This window comes from Enhydra lutris, unplaced genomic scaffold (genome assembly GCF_002288905.1).
Source record: "Enhydra lutris kenyoni isolate GAN:26980312 unplaced genomic scaffold, ASM228890v2 scaffoldscaffold11, whole genome shotgun sequence".
Lineage (NCBI taxonomy): Eukaryota > Metazoa > Chordata > Mammalia > Carnivora > Mustelidae > Enhydra > Enhydra lutris.
The window spans coordinates 28,589,827-28,608,737 of record NW_019154095.1 but is presented as its reverse complement, the minus strand read 5'-3'; the positions used below and the strand labels follow the sequence as shown (position 1 = coordinate 28,608,737).

The 18,911-nt window shown below is 36.4% G+C and overlaps 1 protein-coding gene across 1 annotated transcript in view; it reads right to left on the bottom strand.

Annotated features, from left to right (window-relative positions):
• Window positions 1–18,911, bottom strand: part of LOC111144475 (Werner syndrome RecQ like helicase) — a 143,651-nt gene that overhangs the window by 87,757 nt on the left and 36,983 nt on the right. Inside the window, exons 7-11 of the mRNA XM_022498779.1 lie at window positions 18,646–18,794; window positions 18,250–18,399; window positions 16,949–17,021; window positions 10,544–10,658; window positions 1,247–1,649 (exon numbers count right to left, since the gene is read on the bottom strand). Of these exons, the coding sequence (XP_022354487.1) occupies window positions 1,247–1,649; window positions 10,544–10,658; window positions 16,949–17,021; window positions 18,250–18,399; window positions 18,646–18,794 (890 nt within the window). The remainder of the gene's footprint in view (window positions 1–1,246; window positions 1,650–10,543; window positions 10,659–16,948; window positions 17,022–18,249; window positions 18,400–18,645; window positions 18,795–18,911) is intronic.

Genomic DNA, 18,911 nt, shown 5'->3' with positions numbered 1-18,911 from the left:
AATAGTCTGAAAATCATTTTTTTAAAAAATGCATTTATATATTGGTAGACATGATTTCTAATATAGTTACCAAACAGAGAATTTCTCAACTACTGAGACTTTTGACTGACATTAGAAAACTGAAGAGGGAAATAGCCCTATTAAATGACTTTCAAATTTAATTTTAAAAACTATAAACTTAGTTATTACAAAATAAAACGTATAAAATTCTACCAAATACAGGCATCATAGGTAACTTCCTAAACTAATGAAAAACAAGTGAGATAAAAAAATACAACTACATGATGTCTCATTTTATGATTTGTCTTTACAATAAAAAAAACATACACATTTCTTCTCTAATATAACTTCAGTATTTCAAAAAACATCCTTAACTTAGCCAGGAGAAAAACAACCTCACAAATTAAACTACTCAGAACATATTAGAAATCTAAACATGAAGTTGACAGATAATATAAAATGTTTCACAACAATCTATTAAGAAAAAAACGTAGGTCACTGACTCTCCAGATAACAGTAAAGGTTAGTGTCGAGTAAAAACACTAGTTTATTAGAAACCCTCTCACAGTAAGTAAGCAAAGAAAATCTTGTATAGGGAAAGATAACTACTCCCAAAAATCAAGTTTGGAAGAGTTAACACTAGTAGGAATATGGGAAATCCAAAAAAGCCAAGGTATCTATTACATAAAAATAAGGAGAAATACTAAAATACAACAAATGTGTACCGGCATTTTAAATCCTTCCATTACAAGACCATTAAGTTGTGCTTATTATACTAAGTCAAAAACAGCAAACTATAACTCACAAGCCAAATTCAGCCCAATTTTTGTTTTTGTTAATAAAGTTTCATCAAGGGGAACCTGGGTGGCTCAGTGGGTTAAAGCCTCTGCCTTCAGCTCATTCATGATCTCAGGGTCCTGGGATCGAGCCCCACATCAGGCTCTCTGCTCAGCAGGGAGCCTGCTTCCTCCTCTCTCTGCCTGCCTCTCTGCCTACATGTGATCTCTGTCAACTAAATAAATAAAATCTTTAAAAAAATAAAGTTTCATCAAAATACAAACAAGCTCATTTGTTTGCACTTGTCTATAGTTGCTTTCACACTAAATTTTTAGAAAGAATTGAACAGTAACACCAGAAAACATGTAATTGATCTGCATAGTCTAAATGTTTACTATCTGCCCTTTCACAGAAAAAAATCAGCCAACCCCTACTAATGAATAAAAATTGTTTTCTATTTTTTTAGTACCTCAGGAGATTTGCAAGTCACATCATTATGAAATTTTTCCTGAGCCTGCTGTTCCAAAATTTGGAGGTCACGTTCTGTAATATCTAATGACGTCAAACAAATTCTTTCTGTGTTCTCTTTCAACTTATTGCCTTCTTCTAATCCAGCTTCAAGCCCATCTTCTTGTTTCAGTTCATTTCGAAGTACATTTCCTTCATCATGTATAATTAAATTATCAAGTGTTGTGTCCCATAGATCATCTTCAACTTCAGGAAAAATTTTCTGTTTTCTAATTTGTTTCTGTTGTACTCTGTCAGCAGCTGGATCTTCCAATGGTAATAACTGAACAGTCTTGGCAGAACCAAGTATCATCTTCCTCAATGAATACAGATTTTCTGAAATATCACGTAATAATATAGAAATCCTAAAAAAATTAAGAAAGGGTAATTCAACTTTAACTTCAATAACTACCAGCACAGTTGTAATGCTTTTTTGTAAGTACAAGCTTTCTAAATTGACCTTCATTTAAAGGACACACTGGACTGCAGTTATTCTTCATTCCCTAATAACCAAAATATGCTTACAGCTGTTGGCTACTCCCTAGTACAGCAAGGTACTTCTGCATTCAACTTATATACTTACTAAGCATATATGCTTATAAGCTTGTTGACTTGTATGCTTCCTAATTGTCAGTAGTGTTTGGTCCCAAACTAATTCTTTATACCAGATATACTCTTTATGGTAATTAATTTAATTAAATATGTCAAATCAATGACACATGACCACATGAGCCACCCAGGCGCCCCAGCAATTTCCTTTTTTAAAAAAAGTTCTGGGGGTACCTAGATGGCTCAGTGGTTTAAGCCTCTGCCTTCGGCTCGGGTCATGATCTCAGGGTCCTGGGATCAAGCCCTGCATCGGGCTCTCTGCTCGGCGGGGAGCCTGCTTCCCCCTCTCTCTGCCTGCTTCTCTGCCTACTTGTGATCTCTCTCTCTCTGTGAAATAAATAAATAAAATCTTTAAAAAAAAAAAAGTTCTGTCTGATTAACTATAGTCAAAACAACTATAAGAGGAGAAAAAAATCTTAAACACTCCTAATACTATGCCATCAGATTCTTTCAAGTGTCTTGTTTCCACTCCATTTTAAAGAACCTAAAACTAGAAATTGCAGATGATACATAATGAGTGTGCTTTAAACAAGAACCACTCTGCAGAATTCCAAAGAGTAATCCTATAATTAATGAAGAAACCATGATGAATATCAAAACATTGGGAAACAAATATATATCAAGTTAGAAGAAAATTTTTATGATCCCACGTTTTAACTAAATGACTCAATTTGCCAATCAATTACTAGTTCCAACTGTAACATATAAGGGTGTTTATGTTATAATTTGAAAATGATGCTGTTGTGCATGTTCAATAATCACAAAACCCAACACATATTCTTTGGAACAGAAAATAAAATGAACAAAAAACTTCCCATCAGTAAAAACTGTAAAAGGTAAGAAAATATGGAAAAGTTGTATATCGATAAATACAAATTTCTTAACTCCTTAGTTATAGTTGCTAATATAACATTTTAACTAAGTGACTTTATTTTTTTTTAAGATTTATTTATTTATTTGAGAAAGAGAGCATGAGCAAGAGAGACAAGCAGGAGCAGGGGGAAGGGCAAAGGAAGAGGGAGAAGCAGACTCCCAGCTGAGCAGGGAGCCTGATGCAGGGTTGGATCCCAGGACCTTAAATCATAACCTGAGCCAAAAGCAGATGCTTATCTGACTGAGCTACCCAGGCACCCCTAACTAAGTGACTTTAAACAGCTATTTATAACAAACCTGGTTAACTGCAAAGGAAAACACTGCTAGAGTGTAAAATAAGGCATACTATCTGCAGGTTATAGGGTTTATTAAAGCAATTTTTAATTACTTCATAAAAGTATAAGTTCGAGGGAGAAGAGGGAATAAAAGAGACATTTTTCCTATTTAATTAACACTTTTGATTAGCTTTTCTAATTCTTCTGTATTGAAAACAATACTTAATAAAATCCAATATGACTTTTAAAGTTTTATATCGACGATTCAAATAAAAATTTGATCATTTATGGGAATAGACTATCAAAAATGTTGAGTTGTTTCATGATTTTTTCCATGCTAAAAATAGCACCAAAGTTGGGCTCAAGTGACAAGTCTACATCAATATAAATTAAATTCAAAATCTAAAAACTCACTAATTCTAACATTCTAAAATTTTCAAATCTTATAAAGAATAGTCAGTATTATATACAGTTATTCAAATATAAGAACTTACATAAATACTTTAGTAGGAATAGATATGTGACACTATTTAATCGTTACATGCATGGGAATGTTGTAATACATAAACATAGCGACAGTGACATACAGATTGATAAAGACTGTAAGGGCTTATTTATTCTGTGCTAACATCAGAGAATGGCTTGTCCCATATAAGATTACTATTTACTCCAACAAATATCAAACGATGTCTTCAGTAAGACATAATATACATTTCCTTCTTTCCTAGGATTGTTATTATGCATATTAGTAGCCTACAGAAAGCCTCAACATGCAACAGAATGTTAAGTACATGACAGCAATACAACAGATGTGTAATGAATTTAAATCAGTGAGTAAGTAGTACTGTACAATCCAATAGCTTCCAGGGCCACTGAAGCATAAAGCTGTTCCCTTCTGTAACAAAACTCAAACTATTTTAAAGTTCTCAGTTTGTCTACTCCTTCACCGATTGCCAGCTGTAACTTCCAGCTATGGTCATGTGCATAATATTCCTTATCAATACCTTGTTTTCATTTTAACTGGATAGCTAAGCTTGTCAAACTGTATCTATAAATGAGAAGAAAATAAGCTCTGAATGTGCCCTCATGCACTCCACTGGAAATACAGTTAAATATGAGTTTGAATTCATGATTATGACATGTATTTTTTTTTAAAGATTTTTTTTATTTATTTATTTGACAGAGAGAGAATCACAAGTAGGCAGAGAGGCAGGCAGAGAGAGAGGAAGGGAAGCAGGCTCCCCGCCGAGCAGAGAGCCCGATGCGGGACTCGATCCCAGGACCCCGAGATCATGACCCGAGCCGAAGGCAGCGGCTCAACCCACTGAGCCACCCAGGCGCCCATGACATGTATTTTAGCATGCAGAGGTCTTTTTTGTTCCTCTCTGGTTCTGAGGTGTAATTTGGTAAGTTAGGCATTACTGTAGACTTCTTACAAAGAACCTGAAATAAGAAATTTAACTAGTTCTTAATTGACACAAACTTGACAAGATCTTTCTTCACTAAAATGAATCCAGTATTTCCCATTCTCAAGTTTTAAGAAAACCTATTTTAGCTTTGTTATTACAAAGCAAAGCATTAAGCAGATATAACTTACATTCAATAGATAGTTTAAGTGCTAGAAGAAATTCTGAAATACATGTAAACATCACGTAAACAGTGATTATTTTTCTTTCATAGAGGAAAAATGTGAAATTGAATACAAAATGGCTTAATTGTTACCCATCCCCATTTGACAGTTATGTCTTTCAGAATTCTCAGTTACATTAAAACTACTAAAACAAAGTGCTAGGACGAAAAGGGACTTTGAAAAAGAGCTAAATCTCTGTATCATATTTTGAAATATCAGAATCAAAATTTATCACAAATCTCATCTAAAAAAATAACACTAACATTGCATTTTGTCAGAATCAGAATTCTATTTCAACTAACCGCTGGACATTCTACAAAGTATTTTTGCCTCAATATATAACTACATTGTAATCATTCACTGTTCAAGAGCATTCCTGGTATTGGAAGAAGTCATTCAGCAATTACGGCTAGGGAAAGTCCTGGTTCCAGAAAGAGTTAGCTACGTGGAACTGATAATCCAATGTCTATTAATCCAAATATCTCAAATTATGTAGGGCTTTAGACATAAAATGGCATTTAAAATCTGAATTCCCCTTGTTCTAACAGCCTAGTGATTATATAAAATTCCTATTTAATAATCCGATAAAAACATGAAAAAGGAAGCTATTCAATATAAAAATTATTTGTATGTATATATTTTAGGTGACCAAACTATGAATATAATTAAATGAGAGATGCCTGTAAACAAAAGAAAAAGACAACTTTGAATCTAAAGTACTTTCCTTTCTGTGGACATCTGAATTTTATTTTGCCTTGTTTCATGAAACATCCTACAAAGCAGATAGAAAAGCCTTAAACTTCTTGATGGGCAATTTAACACACTGGAAAGATATTTCTCAAATTTATAGATCAGGCTGTGGGCATGTGTTGAAGCAAATTTCTATCTGTCAACGCACATGAGGCTGACAGCAGACTTGTCCACACAGACCTGGCAGGCCAGAAAGGACTGGCATAACATATTCTACATGCTAAATGGGAAGAATATACAGCCAAGAATACTTCATCCAGCAAGGCTGTCATTCAGAATAGAAGGAGAGATAAAGAGTTTCCAGGACAAACAAAAACTAAAGGAATTTGTGAACACTAAACCAGCCTTGCAAGAAAAATTAAAGGGGATCCTTTGAACAGAGAGAGAGCCCAAAAGTAACAAAGACCGAAAGGTACAGAGACAATATATAGGAACAACAACTTTACAGGTAATACAATGGCACTAAATTTATATCTTTTGAGGCACCTGGGTGGCTCAGTCGGTTAAGCAGCTGCCATAGGTTCAGGTCATAATCCCAGGGTCCTGGGATAGAGCCCCACATCAAGCTCCCTGCTCAGTGGAGAGCCTGTTTCTCCCTCTCCCTCTGCCTTCCACTCTCTACTTGTGCTCTATCTCTCTATCAAATAAATAAATAAAATCTTCTTTTAAAAAATTAATTAACTAAATAAATTTATATCTTTTGATAATTATTCTGAATGTAAATGGACTAAATGCTCCTATCAAAAGATATGGGGTATCAGAATGGATTAAAAAAATAAAGTTCCATCAATATGCTGCCTATAAGAAACTCATTTTAGACCCCAAAACACCACTAGATTGAAAATGAGGGGGCCCGGAAAAAAAAAAGGAAATAAGGGGGTGGAGAACCATTTATCATGCTAATGGAAATCAAAAGAAAGCTGGAAGGCCATTCTTATATCACAAAAACTAGATTTTGAACTAAAGACTGTAATAAGAGATGAAGAAGGGCACGACACCATAATAAAGGGGTCCATTCAACAAGAAGATCTAATAACTGTAAATATTTATGCCCCTAACTTGGGAGCATCCAATTATATAAACCAATTAACAAAATTAAAGAAATTCATTGATAATTATACAATAATAGTAGGGAACATTAATAATCTACTCACAGCAAAGGACAAATCATCAAAGCAAAAGATCAACAAGGAAACAAGAGCTTTGAATGACACACTGGATGAGATGGACTTAACAGATATATATAGTGCATTTCATCCTAAAGCACCAGAACACACATTCTTTTCCACTGTACATTGAACATTCTCCAGAAGAGATCACATCCTGGGTCACAAATCAGATTTCAACCAGTACAAAAACAATGAGATCGTATCATGCATATTTTTAGACCACAAGCTATGAAACTTGAAGTCAGCTACAAAAAGACATCTGGAAGGACCACAAATACATGAAGGTTAAAAAACATCCTACTAAAGAATGAATGGGTCAACCAGCAAATTAAAGAATTTTAAAAATACATGGAAGCAAATGAAAATGAAAACACAACAGTTCAAAACCTTTAGGATGCAGGAAAGGCAGCCCTAAGAGGGAAAAATATAGCAATATAGACCTTTTTCAAGAAACAAAGTCTCAAATACACAACCTAACCTTACACCTAAAGCCTAAATCCAGCAGGAGAACAGAAATAATAAAGATCAGAGCAGAAATCAATGATAGAGAAATCAAAAACATTGTAGACCACATGAACAAAACTAGGAGCTGGTTCTTTAAAAGAATTAATAATATTGATAAACCCCTAACCAGACTTATCAAATATAAAAGAGAAAGGACCCAAATTAAAATTATGAATGAAGGAGGAGAGCTCACAGCCAAAACCGAATAAATACAAACAATTATAAGAGAATATTATGAGCAATTATATGCCAACAAATTAGACAATGTGGAAGATATGGATAAATTTCTAGAAACTTATAAACTACTAAGACTGACACAGAAGAAATAGAAAACCTGAATAAACCTATAACCAGAAATAAAATTGAATCAGTAATCAAAAATCTCTAAACAAAGAGTCCAGGGCCAAATGTCTTCCCAAAGGAGATCTACCAAACATTTAAAGAAGAATTAATACCTATTTTTCTGAAACTGTTTAAAAAAAAAAGAGAAATGGACAAAAACTTCCAAACTCATTCCGTAAGGCCAATACTACCATGATCCCAAAACCAGACAAAGACCCCACTAGAAAGGAGATTTGCAGCCAATATCCATGATGAACAAAGATGCAAAAATTCTCACCAAGATATTAGCCAATAGGTCCAACAGTACATTAACAGGATTTAACCACAATCAAGTGGGATTTACTCCTGGGCTGCAAGGGTGGTTGAATATCTGCAAATCAATTGATGTGATACACCACATTGATGAAAGAAAGAACTAAATGATTCTCTCAATAGATGCAGAAAAAGCATCTGACAAAATACAACATCCTTTCTTGATTTAAAAACCTCCTCCATGTAGGGATAGAGGGGACATACCTCAATATCATGAAAGTCATATACAGAAAACCCACAGCACATATCATCCACAATGGGGGAAAAACAGAGCTTTTCCAATAAGATCAGGCACATGACAGGGATGTCTACTCTCACTACTGATATTTAACATAGTACTGCAAGTTCCAGCCTCAGCAATCAGACAACAAAAAGAAATAAAAGGGACCCAAATCAACAAAGAAGAAGTCAAACTTTCACTCTCTGCAGACAAAATGATACCCTATGTAGAAAACTCTAAAGACTCCACCCAAAAATTGCTAGAACTGATAGAGGAATTCAGCAAAGTCACAGGATATAAAATCAATCCATAGAACTCAGTTGCATTTCTACACACTAACAACGAGGCAGAAGAAAGATAAAGCAAGAAATCAATCCCACTTACAATTGCACCAAAAACCATAGGATACCTAGATACAAACCTAACCAAAGAGCTAAAAGATCTGTACTCTGAAAACTTTACAATGCTTGCGAAAGAAACTGAGGAAGACAAAAAGAAATGGAAAAACGTTCCAGCTCATGGATTAAAAGAACAAATATTGTTAAATGTCTACACCACCCAAAACAATCTACACATTAAATGCAATCCCTATCAAAAGACCATCAACATTTTTCAGAGCTGGAACAAACAATTCTAAATTTGTATGGAACCAGAAAAGACCCTGAACAGCCAGAGTAATGGAAAAGAAAACCAAGGCTGGAGACATCACAATTCTGGACTTCAAGCTCTATTACAAAGCTGTAATCATTAAGACAGTATGACAATGGCACAAAAACAGACATGTAGATCAACAGAACAGAATAGAGAATCCAGAAATGGACCCAAAACTATATGGTCAACTAATCTTCGACAAAACAGGAAAGAACATTCAATGGAAAAAAGATAGTCTCTTCAACAAATGGTGTTGGGAAAATTGCAGAAGAATAAAACTGGACCACTTTCTTATACCACACACAAAAATAAACTCAAAATGGATGAAAAACCTAAATGTGACACAGGAATCCATCAGAGGACATAGGACATAGAAATCCTAAAGGAGAATTCAGGCAACAACCTCTTCGACCTTGGCCACAGCAACTTCTTGCTAGACAGGTCTCCAAATGTAAGGGAAACAAAAGCAAATATGAACTATTAGGACTTCATCAGGATGAAAAGCTTTTGTGCAGCAAAGGAAACAGTCAAAACTAAAAGGCAATCTATGGAATGGGAGAAGATATTGACTTATCAGACAAAGGGCTAATATACAAAATATATAAAGAACTTATCAGTCCCAACATCCAAAAAAAAAAAAAAAAAATCCAGGCAAGAAATGGGCAGAAGACATGAACAGACATTTCTCCAAAGAAGACATACAAATGGCCAAGAGACACATGAAAAGATGTTCAACAGCACTCGGCATCAGGGAAATAGAAATCAAAACCACACTGAGATAGCATTTCACACCTGAGAGAATGGCTAAAACGAACAACTCAGGAGATGACAGATGTTGGCAAGGTTGTGGAGAAAGGGGAACCTTCTTATACTACTGGCAGAAATGCAAACTGGTGCAGCCACTCTGAAAACAATATGGAGATTCCTCAAAAAGTTAAAAATAGAAGTACCCTACGACCAAGCAGTTGCACTACTAGGTATTTATCCAAAGGATACAAACATAGTGATTCAAAGGGGCATCTGTACCCCTATATTTATAGCAGCAATGTCCACAATAAACCAAAATATGGAAAGAGCCCAAATGTCCACTTATTTATGAGTAGATAAAGATGTGGTATATATCCACACAGATATCTATGAATGGATAAAGATGTGGTACACACACACACACACACACACACACACACACACACACACACAGGAATATTACTCAGCCATCAAAAAGAATGAAATCTTCAGGAGCACCTGGGTGACTCAGTGGAGTAGGGGGTCTGTCTTCATCTCAGGTCCTGATCCTAGTGTACTGGGATCAAGTCCCAAGCTGGGTTCCCTGTTCTGCAGGAAAACTACTTCTCCCTCTCCCTCTGCCTGTCGTTCCCCCTGTTCATTCCTTCTCTCTCAAATAAAAAGTTTTTAAAATCTTTTTAAAAAAATGAATGAAATCTTGCCACTTACAACAACCTGGATGGAACTAGAGGGTATTATGCTAAGCAAAATAATTCAGTCAAAGAAAGACAAATACCAGGTGATTTTACCCGTCTATGGAATTTAAGAAACAAAACAGATGAACATAGTGGAAGGAAAGAAAAATAAAATAAGACAAAAACAGAGAGGGAAGCAAACCATAAGAGACTCTTAACTACAGAAAATAAACTGAGGGTTGCTGGAGGGGATATTAAGTGCGGGGATGGAGTAGTTTGGTGATGGGCATTAAGGAGGGAACATGATGTAATGAGCACTGAGTGTTATATGCAACTGATGAATCACTAAATTCTAACCCTGAAACTAATACTATAGTTTACATTAACTAGATGGAATTTAAATAAAAAATTTCTATGAGTCTACCTTAACAAACAGTAATTCTTTATAAATAGGAATGTGAAGTAAGAACAAACAGAATTGATAAAAACAGGTAATATTTAACCTCTGTGGATCTTCCACTTTTTTCCAAGTGTCAGGGAGATGCTTAGCCAGATCCATCATATTCTCAGAGATTGATGTCAGTTGTTTCTTCACATCACTAGGTAGCATTTCCTCCTCTGGACAAAAAGAATCAATGTTAATTTTCAAACCACAACGCAGAGAGATTTATTTAGTCATTTATTTAAACAGTGTTAGGGTTCCATTTTCATTTTCTTTCCTTAAGCAAATTCCAGCAAAAGGACTTCTTTATTCTACCTCCATGTCACCTCAGTCACTTTACTTCCCTTTCAGATTTTTGCTACTTGAATTTTAGAATAAATTCCAAATGATCTACATTCATACACATTACAACCAGCGGTTAGCAATCTAGACTGAAGAAGGCAGAAATGAGAATCTGAACCCAACTACACTATCTCAAAATCAGAACAGATTTCTGCAGAATCTTACTTATGAAACATAGTTAAGTAAACATAACCTGAGCCAACAGCCAAGCCTCACTTCCCTTCTCATCAATCATGACCAAAATAAAATGCAAACCTTTCTAATCAGCGATCATCTTCCAAACTCTCAATTTCATTCTGTCTGGCACATCCTTCTCCATCAACACCACGCCTGCCTGCCTTCCTCGAACCCTTCTCCTGCTTAGAGTTTCTTAGAGCTCATCACCATTTTCTCTTGTCCTCAAAAGTCCAGCTCCGCTGAAGCATGTGACATGTCCCATCTGCTATTCCTGATTGCTGCACACTTCGATCTCAAAATCACATTCTTTCATTCATTGAAGATTTCACTGCCTGGTTCACTGTTTTTCCCTTCACTGCTACTCCTATGATAATTCCACCTAAAATTGTGGCCTTTTCAGTGCTTTGATCCTTCCATTTCCAACAATCTTTTCCTCAACTGACCTCAGCCACCCATTCCTAGACATTTGACCTTATAATTGCCAATAAAGTCACTACTTCCAAACTTCAATGGTAAGCATTCCACCCGCCCTCGGAACACCAGCATGCTGGCTTGCCTTCCAGGATGCCCTCCCCAACACAACTATTCTTTCACACTTTCAGGATCGAATCCACTGATCCCAGCATCTTTTCCATACACCTTATTCTTCCCACTCCCACTCCCCACCATGTCTTTTTTTCCTTTCTTGCCCATATTATAATAATCATTCCCTTGTAGGACTCTGACCTCTTTTGTTCCTTCCTCCCTCCACGGTATTTTTTATCTAGGAAAACCCCTACTCTAATTAATCCCAGCTTTTTTACCTACTTGATGCCTATATTCACAGAGCTGACTATAACTGAAGATAAAACACAGCCAAGATGACTCAGCTTGCTTTAAATTCATGACACAGATCTCAAAGGAACCCTCGGTAGACTGTTAAATATTCTGTATTTCCCACTTTTCTACTATCAAGATGACTACTTCATACCTCTTTCTTTCTCTCCAAGCTTCTAACATCTGCTTGCTCCTCCTTTTACTCAAGGAACAACTTCACCCTTCATAACACTAAGAAAATAGAAAAAGAAAACTATCTCATCTTCCCACCCCCCCAATCTGCTAATTAGTCTGTACTCACAGAACTACTCTTATTTACAGCAAAATTCCATGAAAGAGTTGTCCACACCGCACAGTCTCAAATTTTCTACTCCCATTTTCCCCTAAGCCTTCGCCCCCACCAGCACGGCATGGCTGCTTTGGGAAAGGTTATCCCGTGACCTCCACGCTGTCAAATCTAATTATCAGGTCTAGTTCCTCATCTCCCTCAGATTCGCAGCTATTTGAAAGAGCTGATAATTCCTTCCTCCTTAAAACACGTTCTTCCTGTGGCTTCTGGACACAACACCTCTTGACACTCTGTCTTCTACCACCACCCCTTCTTGGACCTTCTCCACTGCACTTTCCTCCTCTTCCTGATCTCTAAATGTCGGTATGCCCTCAACATCAATACTTGGACCTCCTCTGTTCTTTATTCCAGTCACTGCCTCTTTCATCTCATCTCCTTTCACTGCTTTAACTGCCGTCTGTATCTTGATGTTTCCCAAAGTTACATCTCCAATCTCAACCTTTTCCCTGAACTCCAGAATCACATTTCCAACTGTGATATCTGCCTGGATATTAATAAGCACCTAAAATTTAGCATATCCAAAACTGAAATCTAGATTTTTCTCACCCAATCCCCCCTTTCCCATAACCTTTCCACCATAACTGATCCTTCCATTAACTCAGCTGATCCCACCAAAATATGTTTATTGTCCTCTCAGTCTCTGGATCTTACTCCTATGGAGAATTCATTGGCAAATCCTTCACAATTTATACCTTCAAAACATACACACATTCTACCCACTTCTTACCATCTCTACTGCTACCAGCCTAATCCAAACAATTGTCATCTCCTGCTGGGACTACTAGAGTAGCCTAATAGACTTCCCTGCCTAAACACTTGCTCTTTTATAGCAGCCAAAAAAAAAAAAAAAAAAAAAAAAATCCTTTTTTTTTTTTTTAAAGATTTTTTATTTATTTATTTGTCAGAAAGAGAGAGAGAGAGAGCGAGCACAGGCAGACAGAGTGGCAGGCAGAGGCAGAGGGAGAAGCAGGCTCCCCACAGAACAAGGAGCCCGATGTGGGACTCGATCCCAGGATGCTGGGATCATGACCGGAGCCGAAGGCAGCTGCTCAACCAACTGAGCCACCCAGGCATCCCCAAAATAAATCCTTTTGAATTAAAATTTAATGATGTCATTTTCCTGCTCCAAACTCTCTAAGGGTTTCCCATCACTCTACTTTGTATTTATCGTGATTAATAAAATATGAAGCCATAGTCACCGCCTCTAAGGCCCTAAATGATCCATCTGGCCCAAGCTCCTTTTCTAGCCTCATTTCTTCCCACTCCGACCCTTACTCATTTAGGCTCAGTTCTCCTCACTGTTCCTCAAATAAAGCAAGCAATCACCCTCAGACACTTAGTTCCTTCCCCGATGCCTGTTACATTCTTCCCTCAGATATTCACGTGGCTCCTTCGCGTACTCTGTGAAATGAAGTGAAGGTGCTTGGTCTCCTGTGTTCAGTGCACTTTCCCCCACAACTGAAACTGTGTTTGATTCATAATAAACATCCAACAAATATGTCATATGCATGAATGAATATCCCCTTACAAACCAATCTTCTAAAAAAGAAGTTTGTTATACATGCTTCCTCACATTCCTTGGATCTAGTAACTTCTCTAATCATGTTAGTATGACTTCTACTCACACCACCCCCCTACTCCCCTCTTGCTCTGCTTCTAGCACCTCCATGTTCCCAAAGCCTGTGACCCTTCTCTTCTTTTTTTTTTTTTTTAACATTTTATTTATTTGATAGAAAGAGACACAGCAAGAGAGGGAACACAAAGCATGCCAAACAGAGAGCCCAATGTGGACTCTAACCCAGGATCCTGGGATCACGACCTGAGTTGAAGGCAGACGCTTAACGACTGAGCCACCCAGGTGCCACAACCCTTTTCTGTTTTAATAGCACATGCCCCAAATAACCACTCTCCCCCCAAGAACACTCTTTTGTCACCCAGTACACCAAAGCTGCTAGAGTCAAAGGTTACAAATGGTTGTCGCATTGCCAAAACTGATGATTAATTCTAAATCCTCAGTTTCTCAAACTCAGCAGGACTTGAAACAGGTTGATAACTCCCACGTAAAGCATGCCTCTTCACTTGGCTTTCTGCACACCATATCTCCTAATTTCCTTCTATGCCAGTGGTAGACAACTCCTTTGTCATCCCTTCCACCATGCAAAGATAAAATACTAAGAGTTCCTCAAAATTCTTAGTCCCAGTTCTTTACCTCTAACTAAAGCTGTCCTCTGAGCTACCGCCTGGATATCTGAGTCCCACCTGGCCCCTTCCACCTTGCTGACAGCCTTCCCTCCTTTAACATATCTAAAATCAACAGTGACCCCTCGGCTCCAAAGCTTGCTCCTTTTCATCAGTGGTTTTCACCCGTTGTTCGTGGCAGCAACACAGGAATGATCCTTGACAAATGGCTCTCATCATCACACCAAATTCTGCTGACTCTACTGCTCTATTAAATGTATTTTGAATCTATCCCCTTCTCTCCATTCTCAATACAACCATCCAAGCCAGGTCACCACCGCCTCTCCCTTGGATTGCTCTCAAGGCCTCCTAACGAGCCTTCCCACTGTGACCCTTACCCTGTTACAATCCATTTTCTACTCTACAGCCCAAGTTATTCCTTTTTTCTTTTTCTTTCAATATAATTCATGTCACTCCTGTGTTTAAACCCCCTAATACCTCTTAGGAGGAAATTAAACTCCTCACGTAAACATGGCCTATCTGCTTTCCTTGTTCTGCGTCTCTGTCCTGCACTCCATCATATTTAACCGTTCACCACACTGAACTACTTTCAGTTGCCTATCTATCCTACGATCTCTTTTTGTGCCAGCTATTTCCTGTGCCTATGACACTTTTCCTTTATTCTTCCACTACCTAACTCTTGTTCCTATTTCAGGTCTCACCTTAAACATCACTTTCTCCAGGAAATACTGCAATACTTCCAAATATGCATCAGATGGCTCTCCTATGTGCTAACCACAGCGCCTTGTTTTCCCACATCATGAGACTCATCTCCCTATAGCCATGCCTCCTTTGTTCATCTCTATATCCCCTACAAACCTGTAGATTTCCCTCTCAGGAAGCAGATCATGAGTATCTTGTTCTTTACTGTATCCCCATATCATAAAGTCCTCAACAATTTTTAATAAATGAGTGTGTTTTTATCTACTATATTGTTCAGTGTTTATTAGCTACCATCCTAGAGTAAGCAAATATTTTAACAAGAAGAAACAATGTGTGAATATCCTTTTACTTCCTGATGTTATAATCCACTTTAATTCTTTAGTAAGAAGAAAAACACAATTTTATAACTAAAAGTGGACATTTGAATACATCATGTATAAATACACCAGGGAAATTAAACAACAGTGAGGCTGATACCTCTGGCTTCCTAACAGGGAGGAAGGAAGGGAGGGAGGGGGAAAAAAAAGAAGAGTGGTAATCTTTGTTACAATTCACTAAGATCCTAGTCAATGTACCTCACTTCAGATGTCAAAATATATTCACACATATAATGCAATAAAGAATAAAAGTGAGTGTCAAACAATGCAGTACTGAAATGACAGGTACACAGATACCAGGACTTCTAGTAGCAACTTATAAACATATGGTTCTTCAGTGAGATATCTTAAACATTTCCTTAGAAGCATTTTAATCAGAGACAAAATTGTAAGTATAGCCCTAGAAGTAATTCTGCAAACCACAGATTCAGAAAACCATGAATCCCTCTGTTGAGTTGAATTCTGTTATGACTTAAATAAATTCTATATTGTTCTCCAGATTAGCTTCAAAAACATATCATCTGCTCAATTTAAGCAAGATAATTTCTAGCCACAGTACCTTTGGCTATAGAGAGCCAGCAAGCTCTCATCAGAAGTGACTTTCCAGGGAAAGAAAGAAAGCCTAAGGAGTCTTCTACCTTACTAGGTAAAGAAGGAGGGTCTATTACAAAGGACATGAATGCCTTCTTAATGGCAATCAAAAAGGGTACAACATAATTTTATATGAGGTCACACCTTATCTTTAAGCTTATTTATAAAATCACTGATTTAATTAACATCTTAACAAACACAATTATTTAAAATCTCCAAAACAAGCTATAAGAATAGGAATAACAACTCTATACAGATCAATACAGGTGCTCATAATAGTCTGTCCCTTAGTGCTCACTATTCTATGTACTAGATATGGGGCTATCATCTATATTCCAAGCACGGGGAAACATGTAAATCTCAAGTCACATGGCAAGGGTTTGATTTCTGTCACAGGAAGAGCCCATGCTCTTTCACTCTACTGTGTAGAGTGTGTAGCTATCACTGACCTATTGAGGCATATGAAAAAAGCATGGAAGTGGAACAAAGTGGCCATACTTTTTGGAGGAAAACAGCAATTATCTTACCCTAGAAAAAATTTAGAAATTCAAACCAGGATACTATAAAGTAACTTGTACATTTTAAATATTTATAGCAAGGATGTAATAATCTCCAGACTGGGAGATAACTGGTTGTGTCACTGATGTTATCAAACCCACAAAGCCCCAACCAAAGAAGCCTAATGAAAAGCTATGTGATAAAGCAGTAATAAGTCCTCCTCTGCCACGAGTAATGTGCCTGAAACTCCAATCTTGGGCCACAGAGATCTCACACCCTAATGTCAACATGATTCAGACACTCAAGGAGTTGGAATACTAAACAGTTAGCACATGCGTGAATACTGACTTTTGGAGATAAACCTCACAAGAGAGTAAATTCAAATTTTATCTTTTATTTTTAGAGCACCACATACCTTTTTTATTTATAGCAAACCTTTGCACAGCATCACCTAAAATCTCTAATTTTTGATAAATGATGAGACCAGCCTATTAAAAAAAAAAGCAGAAAAGTGAAAAGAGTATGCTAAAGGTAACCAAAATAAGGCTTTATGTCCCATCTTTAGAAAAATCAACAGTGACTCCCAAAGCACCCAAAAGGATGCATTCAACTTATTATGTTACACAAAGATCTATGGCTACATTAAATCACCATACCAATTAAATCACCATACCATTTAAATCACCATAAAATAAGCTACTTGTGCCTTAAAAGTTTTACATTTTTATCTTTTAATATTCAATATTCTAAGGAGTTATCCAAATCAAATAACTTATAAGTAGGACTCCAACAAAATACAATCAAGTACGAGAAGCGTGTTTTGGCGACACATATCTACTCCCCTGTATCTCATTAAATCAGCTGTGAATGTCGGCTTAATGAACAGCCCTCCTTTCAGGCACTGTTAACAGGAACAACCAAATCACACTGATTTTTCATGAATAAAAATATTACAGAACTTGCACAAGTTCTCAACAAGTTCTATGATTTTTTTTAACAGAATGCAAAGGAAAATTATCACCCTATTTCCTGACAAGATTGAATTTTTTTGTTTTGAAAAAAGGAAGTTTCCAGGCCTAAAAATAGATGTGAAAAGGGAAACAGCAAGATATTCATTTACAAATGAAAGTATAAATTAAGGAAAAAGAAATCCACAGGGACATAAAATGTATTTCCTAGCAAAAAACAAAACCGAGAAATAAATAATGCTGTACATTAAGCCCAAATTTCAGTATGTATGAATATGTAAATATGAAAATACAACTGACTAACAGCAGTGGAAAGCAAAATTTGGAGGTAATTTTCCTAAATTTTTAGCATATTTTAAATGTAAATATAAGAAATAATGCCAGTCTCAATATAGGAACTATAATTATTTTTATTCTGAAGTTGCTTATAAATCAAATACATCATCAATATCATTTGTGTTTGCTCAGCCTGTGTTTACTAGCTATCCATGTTTTCAGAGAGATTACATTGATTACATAGAAATTAGACATTATTTTGGCTTCATGACAATAAAAAATACTAGCAGTGAATAATCCATTGATTGGTACTTGCCAATTAATATTGAGAATTATCAGTTTCACTGTCTTCTTAAGCATGTTTAATGCCAACCTAATTTAAAATATTTGAGTTATTACAACAAAATTTTTCTAAAGTAATTTATTATAAGTTTAAAAAACACATCATAGTTTAAAGATCTTTGATACATACATATGCATCAGTGGCTGCATATAGTTTCTGATCCTCAGTGAGAGGAAAGTCACTCCAATTGCTACAGCGGATAGACCTGTCTTTCAGAAGCTGTTTGCCGAAGAGATGTTTAACCAAACCATTCAGGCTCCAGATCTCTGTACATTTCAGCTGGAAGTAAAGAAAAATCAATACTGCAAAGAAGTATTTCTTTCTATTTTCAGATATTTCTAAATACCAGTAAATGCCCATGCCACAAATAAAGCTAGAAATGTTATACCAAAATATATGGCAGAGTTAGTCCTTAATAAATTTTCCAAATACTGTAATATTAGTTTCGGGTGTCCCGACATGGTGATTCAACACTTCCACACAACACCCAGGGCTCATCACAACAAGTACATGCCTTATGTCTACCTTTTCATTGGCAACATCTGTCAGCTCCACAAAATTCTTCAAATCGATGTCAAAGTCACATAGAAGCTTCCGCTGATCTCCTTTGATTCCCACACCTGCTTTTTTAACTGCTTCATTTTCAAGCAACATTTTTAATCCCTGAGGAAAAACTGTAACATTTTATTATTATTTCCATAGGTTCTATCAAGTATTACTGATTTATTTTCTACTTCTTATACATGCTATGTTTATATTTAAATTTATTTTATGTTAAGATTAAATTCAGA